Raw genomic sequence first — 24,550 nt, 5'->3', positions numbered from 1 at the left:
TTCACTCACAACATAAAGGGAGTTGTTTTCTAGCAGAATAATTTCAGTGTTACATTAGCAATATTTCAATTTTTTATGAGCGTTTCTACAGTAAATTTCAATGTAAAATAGACTTTTACAGTAAAAACGGGGGGTGGTTATATATCTTAACATTAAATAATCATTTTTTGCAATGCATTTTTTTCTCAGCAACAATAAAATCACAGATAACAGACGTTTAGGCTCGATTCGAAATGTGTGTAAATACCCGCTTCTCAAATTACGAATAAATTAGACGTTTGAAACACGTTTGGCAAACGTTTGTAGGTGGCGCAGAGATAGATGCAAAGCAGTTGGAGTGCAGCTGTCAAACACCTGTAGCAAACAGTTGCATAGATGGCAATAGAATAACACTGATTTCCAATGTTTATCAATTCGAAATTTTACACAGGTTGTCAAGGAAATTTTGTTCTAGCCTAAACGTCTGTTATCTGTGGTAAAATTTACTGCTAATGTACTGTATCATTTTTTACTGGACAGAAAAAAAATTATTGTTACCCGTAATATTAATGTAAATTTGCTGCGAGAACTCCACCAAATACAAATTATTATTTGTATTTGACTCTACGTTGGACAATGCTGAAACAGTAATAACCATAATATCTATTGTTTTATGATTGTTTGCAGAATAAATGCTATTGTGAATTTCTATCTGGGAAAACATCGAACTCATTTTGCTCTGTCCATTCGACGAGTTTTCAATCGCGCTCTTTTGCATTACCCCCAGAAAAATACATATTTTGATTTATACACAAAAATGAGTAGTTTAATATTCGCATGTACATACATCGCATTATTGTCTACTATCGTATCGTAAGTCGGGTTGTGCATTTTCCGGCTGTTGCGGTCCGTGGTGCGTATTTCGTCAAACGTGGAATAATTATTCTCGGATTTAAAGTATTAAGCTTTAAATAGAAGTGGTGAGCTGGCGTTCTTCCGATAATTGTTGGAGTAGATCTCCCAAATTTAACATTTTACCACGAGTTGCAGCCAAAGGCTGAAAATTACGCTTCAATCATGGCAAAAATGGCGTTCCAGCACCAAGCGGGCACCGCGATGGAGTGCTTAAGCGTAAGTACAATAGAATTTTTTTTGCATAAGTGCTGCCAGAATGCAAAACGAGGTGTGTTTTAGAACAGAACTTGCTTTCTCTTTCTGAGGAAATGCATTCTGTACACTACGATCCTGCTATCAGCGAATACAGAAACAGTTTCTCAGCTCTAGTTTTCGATTCCTTCAGATACCTATACGTGAAAAATTTGAGAATTTGGAGAAAATCTGCCCCTCAATTCATAACAAAAAATGCCTTAATTTGAACATTGAATTTTATCTTTAGGTACTTGTTGCTTTATGCTAAATTATGTACCTATTTCCTGGTTATGTGGGACTGTTAAGCACTATTTACACCTATCTAGGCAACTGGCGTCACTATCTCTACATACAGAGTTTGACAATAGGCAACATCGTTTTTCGTTTTTTCACCGATCAGTGGGGGTTAGTTTGACAACGTCAATACGCTTCAAATGTCATCAACAAACAGCAGTAGCAGTAAACAATAAAACCTGTTTTAATCCACCTAGAGGTGCGATTGTGCCTTTCTCATTTCTCCAAACTATGACTTAATAGCTGGTTCGTACAATATAACATTATGGAAATGTCTTTCATTCTTATTACACTTGGTAAGTATATATAAGAGGATTCTGTCACGTTCGCCCGAATGACATTCGCCCGAAAGCCATTTACCCGAAGGACATTTGCCCGAATGTCACATAAACCCGAATGTCATTCACCCGAATGCCACGAACACCCGAAAGACATTCGCCCGAATGCAACATAAACCCGAATGCCATTCGCCCGAATTCCATATACCCGAAAAACATCGAAATGTCAATCGAAAAAAATTAATTTATTAAGATGAAATACAAACTTTATTACATTTGATGCTATGAAGAAATTAACACTAAAGCTATACCAGTCAAATAGTTAATCCAATTACCTGGTTTGTATGATTTAACTAGGGTTTCCAGTTTTAGATCCTTTCGTGAGTTCTTTTTAGACTTTTTAGCTGTTGGTACCGCTTGTAGTGTACGTAAAACATACGTACTAGGGTTTTTCTCTTCAAGCTGCAACTGCTTCAACACACCATAGAATTTCCACGGCTGAACAAACCGTTTCATTTCTTGTGCTAGTCTTCTACATTATTGATGGTTCTAGGAATCTTTGTCGATACATTTTCGAAAACTGACCACGAAGCGGGGGACAAAGAAGGGTTATCGCGAAACTTTTTGATTAGTTTCCTTCCTACCAAAAATACAATTTTTACTAATGTAATACAAAAAATCGTCGAGAGCCTTTGGACAACTTTTCCTCAATTCTTCGAGTGCCATTGGAATACCTTGATGGGGCAAGAAAGCCAAGGCAACAACTTGTTTGTACATTAGTTGTATTCTGTGATCTTCCGAATATTTTGTCTGAAGACCAAGTTGTTTTATTTTTCTGAAAAAACTGGTTTAGATGGAAGAATCATCCGTGAATTAGGTGGAAGAATCATCCTGTCTCGAAATCCAATATTACGTAGAGCTATTTGGTATATAGATTCAAGAAATTGCTCTTGTTTTAAAAGAAGGAATCAACCCTTATGTTTGAATATACCGGGCAGACGAGTGGATCAACAGTTTCTTTGCAAACTTATTTGGCATGCAGATCCAAGGATTTGTCATGTTTGAAAGAAGCAATAAACTCCTAATTGTGGGAAAAGAGCTGCTCATGTTTAAAAGAAGGAATCAATCCCTAAGTGTGAGTAAACCGGGCAAACAAGTGGATCACCGGTTTGATTGCGAGGGCTATTTGGTATACAAACTCAAAGAACTGCTCATATTTAAAGAAGGAATCAACCCCTATATTTCCGTAAACCAAGCATACCAATGGATCACAGGTTTGCCGAGTAGGGACCTCCGCTTCTGTTCCTCGACCTCGGTAATTGTCGCAAAGCCGCATCACACTAGCTTCGCCACATAACATTTATGAGCTACTATTTACTAACGGTGTTGTACCAAATGGACTTCCACCATGCAAGATATAATTATTAATTTAGTTGATTCAATTCGTTAACGGAACATCTAAATATATATTTACCTCGATCGATGATGATTTCTTATTATTTTGTCCGGTTTATCACAAGATTTCACCGCTCGAGCTGACAACTGCGTCCTATATGCATCAGCACCTGAAGAGCATTTGTGGCATTGGCAACAGAACCTCAGTGACGTCGGATAGTACACCTAAAAGCGATATCGCATAGCCACATTGGTTAGTGTACGGTTGACTAATGTGGCTACGCCACATCGCTTTCTGGGGCACTGTCCGACTTCGCTGCCGCTCAGTCGGCTTTAAACTAGCTATAGCCCCTATGTTTGAGTAAACCGGGCAAACAAGAGGATCACAGGTTTGCTTATAACTCCGGCGACGGGTGGATCAACGCCTCGTCCAACGGAACCTCAGCGGCTTTGCGCCGCTTCGGATCCTTGGCCTCGGATATGCGGCCAAGCCGCATCAGACTAGCTCTGCTGTATAAGCTCACCTGTTATTGTTCAGTTTATCAAACTTTGGTTAAAGATTTCACATTTCCCGCTCGGATTTGGTTTATTTAGGTTAAAATACATCCTTTTGGCAAAAAAAACCGCATTAAAGTCGGACTTCTATCACTAAAGTCAGTAAACTAGACAATGACCCATTTTATATTATGCTTATGAGTGAATGTGGTATTCGGGTTAATGACATTCGGGCGAGTGGTCCATTCGGGTTGATGGCATTGGGGTAAATGGTCCATTCGGGTTAATGACATTCGGGTAAATGGTCCATTCTGGTAAATAGTTTTCGGGCGAACGTCATTCGGGTAAATGACTTTCGGGCGAATGTCATTCGGGCGAATGTGATAGAACCATATAAGAGCACCTTTTTGTATTCATCGCGGTATCGGTTTGAATCGGAGTTTTCTATGTGATCGCACTCCACAACCCGTAACTCCGGAACCGGAAGTCGGATCAACTAAAAATTCAATAGCAGCTTATGGGAGCGTTATACCTTTCAGATGAAACTAAGTTTGCGAAAATCGGTTCAGCCATCTCTGAGAAAATTGTGTGAGTTTAAATGACACACACACATACATACACACACAGACATTTGCCGATCTTGACGAACTGAATCGAATGGTGTATGACATTCGGCCCTCCGGGCCTCGGTTAAAAAGTCGATTTTTACAGTGATTGCATAGCCTTTCTTTATATGAGAAAGGCAAAAACAATGCGCACTATCTCTAATTTGTATTTGTTTGTATTTAGGCAAATTTCGGTTATTTTTTTACAAAGTTTTAATGTTGACTACACCAATATGACGTCATGTCATCCTCTTGCACATATCCGATCCCTTTCAGTGCCGGTTCAGTTCCGTGCACGAACCAGGGTTACCACATATACAGATTATTCTGTATTTTACAGATTTTTCAAGATAATTTGCGACCAAGATTCTGTATATACAGATTACAGAATTTTCACTAAAATACAGATTTTACAGATTTTCGGTGTAGTTTAGTAGAGAACCCAGTCCATCAGAATTCAGACCTTAAGTAATCGCTAAAGGCTAGTTTAAAGTTCGGGAAACGAGTCATGATATTTGGGTCCCTGTTTAATTTAAATGGATCTCGGGATTTCAAACCCCGTGACGGGAAATGAGTCAACATAGTTTTCATGAAGGTTAACATCACGGGATTTTAAAACTCTCAACACAGAAATCCGGCCGGGAACAATTCAACACAAATTGTTTCCAACGGGGAAAATTCTATTTTATTAGATTTAAAATTCAGTGCTATTTTGATACTGTTGGTGTTTTTAGAAGCAGCAGAACTTTTGTTTTGACAGTTTGGAGAGATCTCGACGGACAATTTTCTCTGATCAAATCTCGTGACACATTTCCCAAACTGTAAACTAGCCTTAAAACATGGAAAAAACGCCAAATTTAGATATCATGGGCCCTATTCTCACAGTCACGTCACTTGGTGACTAGAAGGAAATTTTCTTCTAGTCACTAGGTGACGTGACTGTGAGAATAGGGCCCCATTTGTTCTCCGGATAAAGAATAAAATCAATCTGATTGTTATATTTGTGATCGGTTATCACAATTAATTTTTTATTGTCAAAATATTGTTTTTGGGAAGCTTCTAGTTAATTTTTGAATACAGATTTTCGATTCAGAATTTTTTTCTCGCTATACAGATTTCCAGATTTTTTCACGAAAAAATACAGATTTCAATGTGGCAACCCTGGCACGAACGCCAATATTCTTTCATACGAATCAAATGCGAGCATTCACACTTGTCCGACACGGCACCGTTCTGGACAAGTGTGAATGCTCCCATTTGAATTGTATGAAAGAACATTGGCGTCCGTGCACGGAACTGAAACGAATCGGAAAGGCTTTATACGTATCACGGCAGTAAACTGATCAGATATTTTCCTAACAAAGTACGGAACGTGTCAAAAAGTATCCTACCACCGAGAATATATTTATTGCACATTTTGTGGGATTGTGGCTTGCGATTGTAAGTTTCTTTCGATTTTTGAAAGTTTTATTCGTTATAAAAGTCGTTACATTCTTTGAACTTAATCCACTGAGAATTCCTACAAGCGCCTTAAAATTGTACGATGAATGTACGTGCGTGTATATAGGTTTAGCACAGAGCAACTGGCTGGCATGCTGCGTCATAACATCCGAAAACTGATGTGCGTCATAATGTTCCGGATCTTATGATGCACATTTATTTTCGAAACATATGACGCACCCCTTGTGCTTCATAACATCGGAAAAGTTATTACGCACAATCGATTTCGGATCTTATGTCACAGTCGATATCCTGTATACTGATGCACCTATAGTTCCGGATATTGTGACGCAAAAAAATTGCATCATAATGTCCCAGGTCCTTCGTCCCGAAATAATGTGCGTCAGAACGTCCGGCACATTGTGACGCACAAGAATGTGTCATAAGGTCCGCAAATAAATGTACGTCATAAAGTCCGCTATCATTCTAGTGTTACAATGTTCGAAATCCGTACTGCGTCATAATATCTGGAATTATATGATGCACATGATATTGGGATGTTATGATGTAGAGTCCAGGATTCATAGCGCACTCGTAGTTTCGGATATTATGACGCATAAGAACTACGCAATAACGTTCCAGGTCATAAGGTCCCAAAGAAAAAGGCGTCATAATGTCGAGGACAATATGACGCAATAGGTTGCGAATATCCGAAAAAAGGTGCGCGTCATAAGGGACCATTAATAAATTGCGTAACGCGAAAATTGCCCGGAATTGACTTCCCCTTCCCCCATGTAACAAATTGTCACAAATTTTTTTATATCCCCCTCCCCTATTACGTAACAAATTCCTCAATTTTTTTTTTGTTCTGTGAAAACATGTTACGTAACAATCTAGCTTACTCCTCCTCCCCCATATGTCACAACATGTCACAACTTCTCGCACCCCCCCCCCCCCGCTAAACGCGTTATGTAATTTATGAATGGTCCCTAAGCTTCGGGACATTATAACGCATGTTTGTTTTCAGATCTTATGGCGCGCCCCTTGTGCGTCACAATGTCCCAGACGTTATGACGCATATCCTTTTGGGAGCTTATGATTTGATGACGTTATGACGCAGTGCCTAGTTTCGGACGTTGTGAACCCGGAGTGGTTTCGGATCTTATGATACAATCTTCTACGTCATAATGTCCCAGGAGTTATGACGTTGACTGTTATGGGATGTTATTACGCAGTACCTGTGCTGCCGCTAGAAGCATAATTGTCCCATGTGTATAGGGATTCCCATAGCACATGGGACAGTTATGCTTCTAGCGGCAGTGTGTGTCTTAATATCCGACACTATGAGCGCGTCACAGAGTCCAGGGCGTTCAATTGCGACATACAATCCGAAACGTCAGTGCGTCATACCGTCTGCGATTTCACCAACATTACAACACCCCAGTAATTAAGTGAACATTGTAGTACCTATAAACTTACAAACGCAGTTTCAAGCATTAACCCACCATGAAGACATGACCGGGAACTTGTATCCGTATACCAAAAATTAAGTATCAGATTCACGGTCCGCGTGCGATCATGGGGGAAGGGTTGCTTCTCTAATTTTCCGGCAATCACATATTTTGGTATTCTTAGTATGTATAACAAACATAAAGATGTGAGACAAGGTGCTAAAAACGCACATAAATCCTGTCAATCCTATCATTGGATTGTCTGCTCTAAAGATATTACCAAGGGCCGTTCATAAGCCACGAATTACCGAGAGAAATACTTAAAATTTTTGACGTACTAGTGGAGCGGGGTTAATAAAATCAACTATTTTTAGACTTTTTCTGCAAGACATTGTTTATGAATGGACCCCAAACAAACAATATTCCATAATGAATATCAGGTAATATCGATAACAGAGCAGTGGGATTAAGGCTAAGTTCCCCCTGGGTCGTGCAAAGCAGCAATTTCAGTACAGAGAACAGATTTCCATCTCAAGCGTAAAAGTTTAGTAAAAGGCACATCCAAAGGTAATTGAAATGTCATCCCAAAGGTGGTTCTGTCGTCATTTCATTTGGACAATTGTTGACCCCCGCCCACTTCGAATTTGAAATTTTTGATATTGGTACTATGAGAAAATATGGAGGAAAAATATATTAAATTCTATAACTTTTTAAGTGACGCTCAGAAAATTACAATTGGTACCTCATTTTAAAGAAAATAGCCTTAGTATTTGAATGGAGATATTCTTGTCTCTCGAAAAATACGGGAAAGTGGGGTACTGGGTCAGTTTGTCTCCACAATTCCCTATTTTTAATAATTTTTATGACAAATCATACATATTTTGCAGTTTTTTTATGTGAGAAAATCTCAGAAATCTAACGAAACCTTTTGTCAGAATGCGAGAAGTTGGGGTTATAGGGCCATTTGTCATTCATGTTACATTTCTCGACAAACATATGATTACGGCCTAAAAGCCAGCTGTCAAAATCCACTTTGAGTGGAAATTCCAGACAAACCGTTACTGGTCGAACACAGTTCACAAAAGTTTATGAAAGAGAAAACTTTTCTCTTTCGTTTACTACCAACATCTGTGATTGGCGTGTAACGGTTTGTCCGGAATTTCCATTCAAAGTGGATTGTGGCAGTTGGCTTTTAAGCCGTAATCATATGTTTGTCGAGATTTTAGCATATTCTCGTGCATATATAGGGGAAAGTGTTCGGTTGCCGGCCCTGGTCGGTCGTCGGCACCCCTATGTAACTTTTGATAGAAAGCAGACATGGTCGAAATGACAATTATTATTTGTGTATTACATCAGCACGATATTTTTATCCCTCTCGCAGGTTGATGGGATTGACGGTATTGTAAACATCATCAAGCCACAATATATTCAATAGAGTTATCTAAATATAAGGACCTTCGCTCTTTTTAGTTTTTATTTGCACCAAGTTCTACTAGTAGAGGTTAATTAGTTCTCATGTTAATAATCCACCAAACATTATGACTACTGAGGATTTGATTTATATAAGAAGCCCGCTTCAAGATGTTGATTACAATACGCCTCGATAGTGGTGTGTCGAGGAGGCCGGGAGGGCTGATATGAGCCTTTTGTCTGTTCTATACCTTTCCTCTATTCACCAGCTCATAACCAACAATCAACCAGTAACAAATAGATAATTGAGAAAGGATGTGCTATGTGTGGTGATTGGCTATTCAAGTATTAGTAGTGTTTGAAGTACTAATGTATGTCTCATGTGATGATCATAATTTCAGCTGTATCTTGTACCTATCTAATCTATTACGTGTCTCATATATTGTCTTTTATTTCTTCTTTTCGAGTCCTATACTGCCATTCTACACCCACCTTCAGCTGAATCAACAACGATGGTGATAGTGAACGCCTTAACACTCACACATTCTCAAACGCGGTCTCAGCGGGAACCTACAAAAATGCCATCGTGCACGCGATTACGAATCGGTCACGTTCGAAAGTCTATCCTTGATTCTAGAAGCCTAGGTCCATGCCTTCAGCTGGACCAATTAAGAAAATACGCCCATACCTATTAGACAACACGTCTCATGGCGACATGACCGGGAACCCAATCGATATAAACGATCCCACTCTCTGCCAGAATTCAAACCGCGCACTGAAAATTTAATATCAGACTCACGGTTCGCGCAACCATTCAAGAACACACGTTACAAAATCACGTCAGCGCACAAACGTTAGAGCCCCTCGCGATTTTCCAAGCAACCTACGAACTCGCAAACATGATTACACCCCGGTGATAAGGTGAAAATCTCAGCACTCATAAACTTACCAACACGATCTCAAGTGTCAACCTACAAACTCCAGCGCTCGCGCCATCATGAATCGGGATCGTCCGGAAGTATCTATCCTCGGTACAAACAATCTAGGTCCTTGTTAATTATTAAAAAAATAATAAAATTGAAAAATAACTACCATATCCACTAGACAAAACGTTCCATGGCGACATGACCGGAAACTCTAGTGATATGTGGTAACTCTCTCCCTGTCAGAATGTGATCCGTACACCGAAAACTAAAGATCAGAATGACGGTCCGCGAATATATAAATCGCCGCAGGGTTTCAAAATCGAATTTATACACGCGAAGTCACATACACGCGAGCACACGGGACAAACACGTTAACATACGAACGCTTAAGCCCTCCGCGATCATCTACGCACACCTATGCCTGCGATCGCGTAAACTTGATAACACTGCGGCAATTGTGTGAACGTTTTAGTACTTACGAAGTTACAAACGCGATCTCAAACGCCAACCCGCAAATGCGCGATCATGAATCGGTCACGTCCGGAAATCTTTAACCTTTATTCTAGCAATTTAGGTCCATACATTCAGTTGGACCAATAAAAAAAAAAATAAAGCTCATATCCACTAGACCACGCGTTCTACGACGACATGATTGGGATCTCTAATGATATGGAAGAACCCACTTCCTTCTGGAATCTGAACCGTACACAAAAAATTAAGTATCAGATTCACGGTCCGCGCGCGATCATTCTAGAACACACGCGAATATGCGAAAGGCACACGGTTATGAAATAGAATTTATGCACGCGAAGTTACACGTTAGCACACGCGACATACAAACGCATACGCGATCGAGCACATTAACGTACAAATATTCGAGCCCTTCGCGATGATACACGCGATTCCGACTCCCTACGCCCGCACATGCCTGAACCGTACAAAGAATATCACATTCAGAATCACGGCCCGCTACAATTGGCCTATTGCAGTGTTTTATTGGGCGACATTGCCTGTCTCGTCTGCAAATTGTAGTATGTGATTCTGACGGGGAGCCCTTCCGAGAACCTAGCTCTACAGCTCCAGTAGGACAACTCTCGAAAAAAAAAAAAAATTACATCAGCACGATATTTTTATGCCAATAGACGAAGCAAACGAACTCCTATGTTTGATTCTACAAACAAAATATTTTTTGAGCAAGTGAAAATCAGAGAAATTAGTATTCGTGGACATTACTGTTATCAGCGCTCTCTGAATTAGTTAATAGTCGATTGATCCGCTTCAGACCTAGGGGACCGAAGAGGAAATCAAGAATCAAACAGAAGCGCAATCAATGCGAAGTTTTAATTGGATCACTGACAATTTAACGCTCGTTGTTAGGAGCTTGATACATTGGACTAGACAAAATAGAGGATTTGACGTTACACACTTCGAGACAAACAAGTGCAAAATTTAGTCCTCCTCCCGAGGACCGGTGGTTACTTGGCACACAACCACTCAAAACCACATTTTTGGAGCTTGTCGGAAACGTAACTCAAACTAATGATTTAATCCTACGTACGTCGCTTGCTATTGTTATAAGAAATCACAAAAACTTTAGTTTTAAGTTCTAGGTTAAAAATTACGGGAGATGAGTTTCCGACTTGGAGTCCTTTCCAAAAAGAGGTGTCCTCGGGAAAATGTTGCACAGCTGCCATCTTGTGACAAAAATACTTGATAAAAATTATTTTTTGTGCTCTACTAGTACTATAAATCCCATTTTTCAAGATTCCGATTCACCTCATTATTGCGTCCAGAAAAAATCCCGAAATATGCCCATTTTTTCGTGTTCTACAGTGGTATAATCCCTTAAGCAGTGTTTTGTTTGGCGAAATTGCCTATCTCGTCTGCAATTGTAGTGCGTTATTCTGAAGGGGAGCCTATCCTAGAAACTAGCTCTACAGCTCCAGTAAGACAACTCTCGAAAAAAAATATATTTTTTATTAATATTAACATGATCAGTGATAAGTTGTCAAGGGAACCAAACAAACATTTGAAAAGCAGGAGCATGTCATTGATTTTAATGTGCATTCCAATCCTGTCAATGATGGCCTTTTTATCTTTTTTTAAAGTTCGAAGCGTAAAATCTAATCATCTCTTATTTTTTTCAAGATGCGCTCAGATTTTTTTTACGCAAGAGATAAGGCCGCGTAAATGAAAACCGCGTAAATTTCAAAATCCGCGTAAATGTAAATCGTGTAAATTTTAAAATCCGCGTAAATGACGACCGCGTAAATTTAAGAATCCGCGTTGATGGAAATCTCGTTAATGGATTCCGCGGAAATTCAAAAATCCGCGTGAATAAAAACCGCGTAAATTTCAAAATCCGCTGAAATGAAAACCGCGTCAATTTCAAAATCCGCGGAAATGAAAAGCGCGTAAATTTAAAAAAAAAAAGCGTGAATTCAAAAATCCACGTAGATGTAAACCGGGTAAATTCAAGAATCCGCGTAAAAAATACCGCGCAAAAAAACCGCTTAACAAAAACCTGAGTGTAGTCCAAAATGCATCGTTTCTCAAAGTTTAAATCCATGTTTACTTCAAATTCCAATGGTATAACAAATTATCAAGAAAAAATACATTCCGGAAAAAGGTGCATTCCGAGAAATGATACTTTCCGGGTAATGTGTAACCGGGAAATGGTATCCCGAGAAATAGTTTTCCAGAAAATTGTATTCTGGAAAATGACGTACAATCATAATTAGTAATACGAAAATACCAAGAAATTAAAGTCCACGTAGACTTTTGCAATAACCCCCCCTCTGGTAGACATAAGTCTACGTGATTTTTGAACGGCCCCTTACATTGAATGCATCTGACAAATACAGTAAAGACCCGACTTTATCAGCTTTTTGACCCGATTTTGTCAGCCTCATATGAAAATTGATAGTTAGTAGTTTGATGGGCTCTAGCAGATGAACCTACTTGAATTGGAGTAAATCCTTTCTTGAGGTTACTTTTCTTATCTTAGAGATCCGAAATATGCAAAAAATAAAATTTATAGGATAGGACTATGCAGCTACATTTAGGGATTATAGAAGAATATTTTAAGAGCTTCGGTTTCTTAAAAAGAAGGGAAAATATATGTCTCGATTTTGTCAATGTCCCCATTTTATCAGTCTAAAATTTACCAACGTGCTGATAAAAACGGATCTTTACTGTATTATTTACATTTACAAGCATGCACCTGAAGCATGCGAATAAGTTCAACAAGCAGATGATAACAAAGCAATCTATTTTTTCAGATCCCGATAACGTTGCATAAAGAAAAAGACGTTGATGAGGAGGGTCGAGAGGTACTCAAATGTGGTTTCAAAATTGGAGGTGGTATCGACCAGGACTTCAAGAAAAGCCCTCAAGGATACACGGATTACGTAAGTATTCAGTTTTCTTTTTAAGGTCTAAATGAACAGTTTAGAAGGCTAGCATGGGCGAATGGTTTGGTGTTAATACTCGATCAGTATCATCAGACTACTATTAGGTCAATGTTTATCCACCATGGTTGCTTTCTTATATATTTCGAACTTGAGCTTGTAAGCTATTATTTTCTGCTGAACATTCAACATGTTTGTTTTTAGGGTATTTACGTGACGGAGGTTCATGAGGGCAGCCCTGCGGCAAAATCTGGTCTACGAATGCACGATAAAATTCTGCAATGCAACGGGTACGATTTTACTATGGTTACTCATAAAAAGGCAGTCAGTTACATTAGAAAAAATCCTGTGTTAAATTTGCTCGTGGCGCGGAAAGGTGTGACGTCCACCTAATATCGCTGCTGATTTGAAATAAGTAGAAACCGTCATAGGGTATTTCATTTGACGACTGTCTCGGTTCATCGTTATCACTAGTAGTACTATCGCTATCAGCACAGGTATCTTTAGCTTAATCTTTAAGGGGGTTGGATATGTTGCAGTACAGTATAGAACGAGCAAATGTTCAAAAGGCAGTGATATAGTTAAGAATTGACGCAAATCTGCCAAATTCCATCCATAAGTTATAGTTGGTTTTATGTTACTGGGTTCAACGTTATTTGATATAATGTTTTATTCCTTTATTTACAATGTGTTATATAATACTAGTTTTTAAAACATACAATTAAGAAATCCAATTTATGATTTACGGTAGGTAATCGTAGGTCATGTAATATTTCCAATACTGTATGCTAGGGTGCATGATTCGTCAAGAAGTTACTGATAACTAGCGGTCACCATTCGACTCTAGACTAAAAACCATGTATGATGGTAGTATAGGATTCATTCTGTTCTGTTCAAAAATGTCATCCATCTTCAACTGTAATGTCATTTGAGAAATAAGGTAGTCAGGGATTTGGGAAACAGGCTCTTCGAATTCGAGTTTGTAGATTTTTGAATCCGTAATCCCTACGGAAATGAGCTCATAATTGTAAATAACATTGAAGAGATTCGAACGTCCATTTTCGGGGACACACTTGTTATAACCCATTGCATCGACGCTTAAACCATAACATTATATCGTAAGTAATGTTTAGAAAATTTAAGTTTTCCAGCACGAGTATATTGAAGTTCTCGAACAAATTCCAAAGCAAATTCTGAAATCTCAATCAATTCTTAGATGCAATTGTTTTTGTTGGGGTATAAATGGACGATCCGGTAGTTATTTGCAAATGTTGATGAAATGGCCCAATGTATGCGATAGAAACTAATGATAATTCGATTTCTGTTGACATAATTTATCTATCGCCTACACAGGGATTCCATTGCAAATGGGACTATTTGACAACACGACAGAACACTGATAAAAGAACATTTCTATACAACATATGTTATATGTTGTTCGGCTCTAAGTTACTGTTGTGTTACGATGTTACATGGATAAACGTATCTATCTAACACGTTGTGAGTTGTACATAGATATATATTAAACAATGTGCAAATGCACGTAAATAAATCGTTGCGCATTATGTTAGTTACGTCTTTCACTGTGATGTATCTACAAAATACTTCATATTATTTTATGATTTTTGCTTGCTTTTAATGATAAAACATGCTGCTAAACGTATCTGTACAGTCGCATAGGTACAAGACGAATTAGCTGGCACGACTTTATTAATTTACTCATTTTTCGCTTGTGATGCCTTACCGCATTGCTCTATTCGCTGTGGTCGGAAATGCAGTGTGTAACACTATACTTTCAAAGTAGAGATGTTTGTGTTGCCATTATGTTTACTACCATAAATTTCAAATATCGTTATTATACATTTTATACATTTACTGCCCATTAAAGCATAACAGTCCACTATGAGTTTTCATGTGAATTATATTGTGGATCAGCTTATAATTGCAATCTACAATTGATACTAACAGCTTTGTTAATATTACGAAAAATACCAAAACTAGTTTGTCTTATGCATAAGACTCAATGAAAAAATAAATTTTCGGCAGCGGTTTTTTCTCGGTTTGCTGTGTTTCATTGTAGGACTTATATGCATTAGGCAGTTTAGGTACTAAACATTTACGACCAGTTACCTCATTGTATTTTCAATTTATACCGTGTACGTACCATACTCTGCGCAGTTTAGAAATTTTCAAGTTTTTTTTCCTATAAAATTCATCAAAAATATGTAACGCTTCTGTAAAATTTGTTTTCACAGTAGGATTTTGACTGCCTAATTATATAGAAGTGATTGTAGGTAAAATATTGCACAACAAAAAAAAATTGAGAGATGAGTCAATATCTTGTACCTAACTTCGCGCGGAGTGCACCTAACCTTGCGCATATTTATATATTCCTTGTTTTGACGTGAGTCCTTGTTTTTTCCTTTTTCAAGGATTTTTATGATCGTGTCCACTAGAAAAGGGACAGAGAAAGAATGACCGGAATGGTGAGAATGAAGAAACGGTGAAAATTCACCTTTTATCGGAAACGCTGAGAAAAGATATGTCCTCAAGCAGGAATCGAACCTGCGATCTCAGTCTCTAGCTGGGTGCGTTAATCACTCCGCCATCGAGGAACTGTGATGATGTCATCACAAATTCCCAACAGTATCGTGATCACCGCCACAGCCTCCAATACCTCCTAATTGACCTATCGACTCCCAATGTCTCCTATAAGCAGATCGTCACCTCTCCCTCTCATCGATCGGGCCAAAACTCTCTCGTTATCTATTAATCTATTAATTATTCCGCTTAATGCATGAGTTTTACTGACATACATCATTGATGTCCCCGTGACCGTCATCATTATATTGCGATATGCTAGTATGGTGGCCGTAGTGTTCTAGCAGATTTTTGTTCAAATTATAACACAAGTATTTTAAACATGTTGGTTCGAACTTGGATAGCGGAATAATAACTGGTAGAAAAGTTGCAGGGAAATTAGTATTCGCGGACATTACAGTTACCAGCGCTCTGATTTGCTTAATAGTCGATTGATCTGCTTTAGACATACGGGACCCAAGAGGAGATCAGGAAAAAAAACAGAAGGGGAGTCATTGTGAAGTTCTAGATGCATAACTGACGACGCTGTACGCGTTGTTGGGAGCACGATACATTGGCCTATACAAAATAGAGATCTTGGCGTTACACACTTCGAGACAAACAGGCGCAAAATTTAGTCTTCCTCCGAGGAGCGGTGTTTACTTGGCAGATAGTCGCCACTTCATCCGATGTTGCAAAATTTTGACTCGCGGGACGGACCGAGATCCGTAAGCTATAAGCTGCAGTCCTATCAGCCTGCTAAAAAACAAAATAAAATGAAAAATGTGCCAGAATATGCTTAAATGTTACCTGCAGTGCTCAATCACTGAAAAATATGACGGAATAAAGGTTTTTTTTTTTACAAAAAGAACATTCTTAGTGAAGTGTCCACTCACTATTGTTCATATGAAAAAAAAAAAAAAATGTTGACGTGGTTTATTTATTGATCTTATATGAATGATTGTTCATGATACATACACGTCAAGTATTATTGATAAGTAAACATTTTTTTGTCATAGGTGATATTCTCTCTTACTGTTTAATTGTTTATGATCGTGATAGTAAAAATGCGCAGAAGTTGGAGCTGCGCGAAGATAAGTGCGTGCACGGTAAAACAACTATAAAAATTAGTATATACATACTCTGCCGCTAGAAGCATAACTGTCTCATGTGTATAGGGTTTCCCATAGCACATGGGACAGTTATGCTTCTAGCGGCAGTACTTCTGTTTAAACAACTGTGACAAGACCAACTCGGTCGTCATATTTTGTTTATTTATACATATTATATGAGAAATTGCTTGAAAGTTCGTGATTAATCACGGAAATACAGATTCTCTCAGAAATACAGATTCTCTCAGAGTCCGAAATATAAATTGACTAACCTCGTCAATTTATATTTCTTCTACCAATTGGGTTAGTTGTCTGGTCAAGCTAACTCGACAGCCAGACATTACAGGTGTTTAACATGTAAATAAAAACATATTTCGAAAAAAAATCAGACTAACCGGGTTCTTAATTATCAGTCTTCAAATGGACACAGACAAGAAGACAGTCCGATCGTACCACTAGCCCTGTAATTTCCTACTAATCAACTGATAAATCTATTAAATCAGGAAACGAAATGGATTGTAGTGTCTAGGATTCATTTTTATGTATTTTTCAGTAATTTTGATTTCGCATTTTGCCGACAAGGAGTAAATGAAGAAATATGCGTTTTTAAGTAGTTTTAATCTTGACTGGAAATATATGAATGCCAAAGGAATGGTGTTCCTTTTTATTGATAGAAAATCTGAGAACACTTTTCCCACTGAAAATCTACACTCGTCAAGAGACCGCGGCTCTCTCCTAAGTTCCTAAAACTTGAGCTACACCTAATACTTTGCTAATATCCTTTATCATTGAAAAGCACCAAGAATGGATCAACAGTAGAGTGAAGGGAATTGCATTAGTACACGTACAGGTGTGTTTTTTGAAAATCTTGGTTAACGATTTACTTCACTTCCTCATTTAACCATTTTGTTATATCTCCTTCTATTACAGGTCGGACTCGATTATCCGGGGATTTGATTATCCGAGTGCTCCGAAAAAAAAATCAAATTTTAACTAGAATGTCTGATTATAGTTCTAATTCGATCATTGCAATCAATAGAATTTTTTTGAGGAATGGGGGCTCGAGGGTTAACTTCTTCTCAAATTTTGGCCTACCTCAAAAATCGCTTATATATGGGTTATTCCGCGCAAAGTGACCGAAAAAACCAAAAAAGTGACCGAAAAAAAAACCAAATTAGTTATCGAATTTGCGTTGCGACTTCGTCTCATCAGAATTTGACAATAACTTAGTTAACGGACTAAGCAAGCACCAGATTGACGCTAGCTCCAAAAAACGGGACACAATTTGTGCTCCTGCGGAAACCCCTATTCAAGCGTGATGTCCCGCAATAAAAGAAGCTCATTTTAAGGTTGAACAGAGAATGGGCAAAAATCTAAAACGAAAAAAGGCAGTTTTTATTCCATACCGTGTGTTAGATCTTCATAAAAATCAATCAGCAGTACTGTAACAACATACTACATAAGCTGATTGATTTTTATGAAGATCTAACACTCGGTGTGGAGAAAAACTGCTTTTTCGAATTTTGCCGATTCTCTGTCCAAACATTTGGTTTGGCTTAGCAAGCCAATGCAAGATGCAGTATGCTATATTTCTCCTGAGTGGAGAACCATTTTGGTAAAAACTGATTGATGAGTCGAAACGCAAATTCGATAACTAAATAAGTTTTAGGTTTTCTGTAATTCACTTGCAAAAATGGCACGGTGTACTTAATAGAGCAAGTTAATTCGAAAAATCGGCATCCCTAAAACTTCAGTATCTGATAGAATGGACTTTTCTCTTTAATTTGCAACCAAAAGTAAAATAACCGGAACAACTTTTTATTTAAAAAAAATTTTGTTTGAAAACTTCGGTTTTGCAATGAAAGTGTTTCACATTGTTGCCACTAGGTATTGCTATAGCCATGCAAATATTACTAAAAGTGATAGTCTGATAGGCTATTTTATTGTCTACAGCTGTGTAGAAAACCCTAAATCGATCCGGAATCGCCCGGGACGGTTATACAAACTTTGTCAAAGTTTTAGATTTACACGAGCCTGTTGGTCAATAGCCGATTTCAAAAGAACAATTAGTACCGATGAGCACCCTCCCTGGCAATCAAGATAAGACACTTGCATTACGAAATCACTACTTTCAACTCAACCACGAATACAAACAGCAAAGCAGACGCGCCTTTTTTAGACGCCAGCGAAACGTCGAGCGTCAACTGAAATCCAAGCCCAAGTCGTTCTGGAAGTATGTTAACGAGCAGCGAAAAGAATCCGGTTTACCATTTTGTATGTCGTTTAATGGAGTTTTGGGCATCGACACTAAAGAAATTTGCCAACTATTCTCCGACAAATTTCCAAGCGTTTTTTCCAACGAGCGCCTGCCACCACAACAAGTTGCTGCCACCGCCAATTTAACTCCTCTACGACCAACCATCAACCGAATTTGTGCCATTCTTGCAGCAAATGCCAAATTGAAAGCATCCTGTTCCCCGGGTCCCTCGAGACCCAGCGGTCTTCTTGAACCAATTCGGCGAGTCACATAATTCCAGATTCCACCGGTTCTTGCGCACCAATGATATCTTATGACCAAGGATGTATATAGAAGAGTCGATAATATTTGCATGAAATTGGTACTTTTTTCAAAAAATGCTAGGTAATGTAAAAAAGGAACAGTTTTTTTTGAGTCATAACTATATTCGTATTTTCTTCTTCATCTCTTCTGTCGTCCTGGAGGACGGCTGATATAATCTTGAATCAACCTCATTTTACATCAACATCTTGTAAGATACATTTGGCTGAAATTTAATTTTGTTTTTATTTGAACTCGATTAGATATTTATTCAGTCATTTCAAAATTAGTATAAAAATAATGGATGCAAATATAATTCTATGAGATTTAGGTTCAAGTTTGTTATTTAAAAAAAAAATGGAGGATTTCTGTTCATGGAGAGCAGGTATCTACAAGGCATTTCTTGTACTTCAATCGCATTTTGACTTTAAAAGGAACAAATTTCACGTAACCTAGGAGAAAGGTGTTAAAGCCTACTGTCATAATTCTCTTGGAGAAGAAATTCCGGAATCGCTATATGCTGAACATAAATCGCAATAGTCAATGAAAAATAAAAGTTTTGTCTATTGTACGGAAATAGGGAGCTCAATATAAAGGTAGATATAGAAATTATCACCATTACCCGAAAGAGGTGTTGCTGTTACTATCTCCAGATTCTGGACATAGTTTCCAATTTTTTGATTAACGGTCTTCGCTCTTATCCTATACACTCAGGATTTTTTACACGGGGGATACAGGCCGCGTTAAAAACAGCGTAAATTTCAAAATCCGCGTAAATGAAAATCGCGTAAATTTCAAAATCCGCGTAAATGAAAATCGCGTAAATTTCAAAATTCGCGTAAATGAAAACCGCGTGAATTTCAAAAACCGCGTAAATCCAAAAATCCGCGTAAATTCAAAAATCCGCGTAAAAAATACCGCGAAGAAAAACGCGTGAAAAACCTGAGTGTATTGTGCGAGAAATTTGCAATGAGCAAAGTTAAAATACTAGGAGAATTTACTGAATGTAGGGTTCAGCTTTCTTGTTCGTTTACTGTTGTGATCTGCGTTCTGCGAGTAACGCCTCCGGAATTTCTTCTTGAAGGAAATAATGAAACTTGGTTTTGATGCCATTTTGTCACTTTGTGAAATGTATTTCTTTTGAGAATGAAATGCGATTTGAGTGCAAGCGAAACCCTACATTAATAACTTCTGATGGATTAAAGCTGCACCAAAAGTTATCAAACATATACCCATAACTCAAAGTTTTTTTTTCTCATTCAATCATCTTTCTTTGAATATTGAGAAGGACTAACAGGATTTCCAATTAAAAGTTGCAATAAAATCATTTGTTGCAATAACTCGAATCGTCTGATAAGTTCATTCAAATAGAAAGTTTTGAATTCAAGCCAATTGTTTTTTACCAGGCAGGATCTGATCAGGAAGGAGGATAATTCTACATTACGATGACTTTTGTAATGTAGAATTATCCTCCTTCCTTTTTTTGGTTCAGTGTATTCCTACCGATTAGTTGTTTACATAAATCGCTCCAACTATTTTTACTTTTTGACGAGATTTGTGAAGTTTTTATCGTTGTTTGTCGTGTTAATCGATTGAGAATTTTGCTTTTAACATTGTTATTGTGCTGTTTGCTTTTGTGTTGCGAAGAACGCAATTGAGTGAACTTCTGTGACTTAACCACCAAAACTTTCCACTGAACGCAGCGCCATCTATATTTCATTGTTCGCATTCTCGAATCGAATGTATGGGTTTTTGCAAAAATGTGGTACATATGCAATGTGGGAAACAACTTAACAAGCCGTTTTTGAAAAATCTCGCGGAAAACCCAAATTTGTTTTGGATGTGTAATGAATGTGTCAAGCTGATGAAGTTTGCTCGCTTTCGCGACACCGTTTCTTCACTTGGATGTGTTATCGCTGGGAAAACGGATGACGTCTGTGCTGAACTAAAGGCCGAGTTATCCAAAATAACCAGCAAATTTCGCGCCTCGCTAGAAAGGTAGATGTTGAAACCCAGTCCGGCCAAACTCCGGTACCTCTCGACCATCTCAGAAACGTCGTCGCGAGGATGGTCCTGATCCGAGCAATATTCTTGTTGGTGGTCGAAAGCTAGTCGATAATACCAACATTGTTACGGTTTCACCTCCCGCGCCGTTGCTCTGGATGTATCTTTCCCGCTTTCATCCTAGCGTTAGCAAAGAGACTGTCGAAAAAATGTCTAAAGAAGGACTAAATTGTAACGAGGAGATAAAGGTTATTCCGCTTGTTAAAAAAGGCATAGACGTCAGTACTTTGAACTTCATTTCCTTCAAAACTGGAGTTCACCCAAAGTACCGTGATGCAGCTCTTAATCCTGGCACATGGCCGCAAGACATACTGTCCAGGGAATTTGAAGACAACCGTGCCCAGAACATTTGGAGCACGCCAACTGATTTTCCACCGCCTCCAAAAGAAGCATGTACTTCTCTAATGCAACCCGGCCCATCAATGGTCTTGCAGAGGACTCCGCAACGATTGGCCATGCCACTATATCAATCTACACCGCCCTTGTGAAGGAGTATCGATGCCGCTCGCATACTGGGATGTAGAGGAGTGCGCGCGCCGCCGATTTCAGGTAAGAATCGACGGCGCGCCGGCGTTACGCCGATGTGCCTACTATTTTTACATGCAATCGTCGGCGTGGCGCGGCGGCGGCGTGGCGCACACCTCCACTGGGATGCAACGCAGTTGGTACTATGGAAGCCCTCGATCCCCCCGCTACAGTCGAGCCCTTGCCGCCAGCGCTCAGCAGTCGTTCCGGTCCTGTATGTGTGGGTGGAGAAAAGGTCTTCCAAGCCGCCTTTCTCGGCAAGTATTATACAAATTGTAACGATACAACGGTTGAATCGATTCACGCTTCTAGCTTATCGTACGACTCTCGCTGTAAGCTGCTACCACCCCGTTCCTGCTCTCCGCATTCCGCCATCGGGTTTCAACGCATACTGGGACGCACCGCAGTTGGCACTATGGAAGCCCTCAATCCCCCCGCCACAGTCGAGCACTTGCAGCCAGCGATCGTCAGTCGTCCCGGTCCTCTGTGTGAGATGGGTGAAAGGGTCTTCCAACCTGCCGCAAATGGCAAGTATACATCTGTTCCGAACACTTCAAGCGCTGATGCATTCTTCGCTTCCAGTTTTTTGCCTTTTGCTCCTACATCTTGTTATTAGATGCCAACCATTTCTCTCGACGACGACGATAGTCGTATTTTGTGGCGCGACGCAGTTGATTCGGGATGCCTCGAATCTCTCACCACAGTCGACCAAGCGACCGTGAACCGTTCCGATACTGTTCGTGGGATTGACGAAAGGATCTTCCTACACGGCAACATGGCTTCGCTTTCTGCTGTACCTGATCCGTTCTCTAACAACATCGAGGTTTACTATCAGAATGTTGGTGGATTAAATTCATCAACGGACAGCTATTTGCTCGCGACCACGGGTTGCTGTTACGACGTTATCGCCCTGACCGAGACGTGGCTCGACAACCGTACTCTGTCTCGTCAGGTCTTTGGTTCAACATTCGATGTGTATCGCTGTGACCGCAATGCCTTCAACAGCCACAAGACATCAGGCGGTGGTGTGCTTATCGCCGTGGTATAAAAGCCTGAGTGATCAACGATGCCCGGTGGGCGAGCTCCGAACAAGTCTGGATATCAGTGAAACTTGCCGATCGCAATCTGTTCCTGTGTGTTGTGTATTTTCCACCTGACAGAATTCGTGATTCCAGCCTGATCGATGTACATCTTTCCTCCGTTTCTTTTATCGCCTCGATCGCCGCCCCGTCTGATGATATTGTTATGCTGGGCGACTTCAACTTACCTGGCTTGTCGGGGTGCCAGGCAAGTAATGGTTTTCTACGATTGGATATCGAAAAATCATTTTGGACAACTACAGCAGTGCAACTCTTCGGAAAATTAATAATGTCACCAACGAGAATGGACGCACATTGGACTTCTGCTTTGTAAGTGCCCGGGACTACGCTCCGTACTGCTGCACTGCACCGACTCCTTTAGTCAAGCAGGTGCGTCATCATCCTCCACTACATCTTGTATTCGCTGGTAACCTAGGAGTGAATTTTGAAGACGTCTCAAGCTCTATCGTCTACGATTTTAAAAACGCTGACTACGACAGCATCGTTAGCACGCTGTTGGATATAAACTGGGACGAAAATCTTAACAATGACGACGCGAACGAAGCAGCGATGACGTTTTCTAGTATTCTTAACTATCTTATCGACCGCCATGTGCCTAAACGAACAATTAGTACCGATGAGCACCCTCCCTGGCAATCAAGATAAGACACTTGCATTACGAAATCACTACTTTCAACTCAACCACGAATACAAACAGCAAAGCAGACGCGCCTTTTTTAGACGCCAGCGAAACGTCGAGCGTCAACTGAAATCCAAGCCCAAGTCGTTCTGGAAGTATGTTAACGAGCAGCGAAAAGAATCCGGTTTACCATTTTGTATGTCGTTTAATGGAGTTTTGGGCATCGACACTAAAGAAATTTGCCAACTATTCTCCGACAAATTTCCAAGCGTTTTTTCCAACGAGCGCCTGCCACCACAACAAGTTGCTGCCACCGCCAATTTAACTCCTCTACGACCAACCATCAACCGAATTTGTGCCATTCTTGCAGCAAATGCCAAATTGAAAGCATCCTGTTCCCCGGGTCCCTCGAGACCCAGCGGTCTTCTTGAACCAATTCGGCGAGTCACATAATTCCAGATTCCACCGGTTCTTGCGCACCAATGATATCTTATGACCAAGGATGTATATAGAAGAGTCGATAATATTTGCATGAAATTGGTACTTTTTTCAAAAAATGCTAGGTAATGTAAAAAAGGAACAGTTTTTTTTGAGTCATAACTATATTCGTATTTTCTTCTTCATCTCTTCTGTCGTCCTGGAGGACGGCTGATATAATCTTGAATCAACCTCATTTTACATCAACATCTTGTAAGATACATTTGGCTGAAATTTAATTTTGTTTTTATTTGAACTCGATTAGATATTTATTCAGTCATTTCAAAATTAGTATAAAAATAATGGATGCAAATATAATTCTATGAGATTTAGGTTCAAGTTTGTTATTTAAAAAAAAAAATGGAGGATTTCTGTTCATGGAGAGCAGGTATCTACAAGGCATTTCTTGTACTTCAATCGCATTTTGACTTTAAAAGGAACAAATTTCACGTAACCTAGGAGAAAGGTGTTAAAGCCTACTGTCATAATTCTCTTGGAGAAGAAATTCCGGAATCGCTATATGCTGAACATAAATCGCAATAGTCAATGAAAAATAAAAGTTTTGTCTATTGTACGGAAATAGGGAGCTCAATATAAAGGTAGATATAGAAATTATCACCATTACCCGAAAGAGGTGTTGCTGTTACTATCTCCAGATTCTGGACATAGTTTCCAATTTTTTGA

At 39.2% G+C, this 24,550-nt stretch overlaps 1 protein-coding gene across 1 annotated transcript; it reads left to right on the top strand.

The window, feature by feature from the left end:
- Positions 1-828: 828 nt before the first annotated feature.
- On the top strand, positions 829-16,586 carry LOC131688903 (tax1-binding protein 3 homolog). The gene is made up of 3 exons (XM_058973515.1): positions 829-1,110; positions 12,704-12,832; positions 13,037-16,586. The coding sequence occupies exons 1-3, from the start codon at positions 1,057-1,059 to the stop codon at positions 13,223-13,225; spliced, it is 372 nt and encodes a 123-aa protein (XP_058829498.1). The 5' UTR covers positions 829-1,056; the 3' UTR covers positions 13,226-16,586.
- Positions 16,587-24,550: the final 7,964 nt, after the last annotated feature.

Source organism: Topomyia yanbarensis, chromosome 3, assembly GCF_030247195.1.
Source record: "Topomyia yanbarensis strain Yona2022 chromosome 3, ASM3024719v1, whole genome shotgun sequence".
Classification (NCBI taxonomy): domain Eukaryota; kingdom Metazoa; phylum Arthropoda; class Insecta; order Diptera; family Culicidae; genus Topomyia; species Topomyia yanbarensis.
The sequence above is the reverse complement of the archived record's forward strand: the minus strand, read 5'-3'. Positions and strand labels throughout refer to the sequence as shown.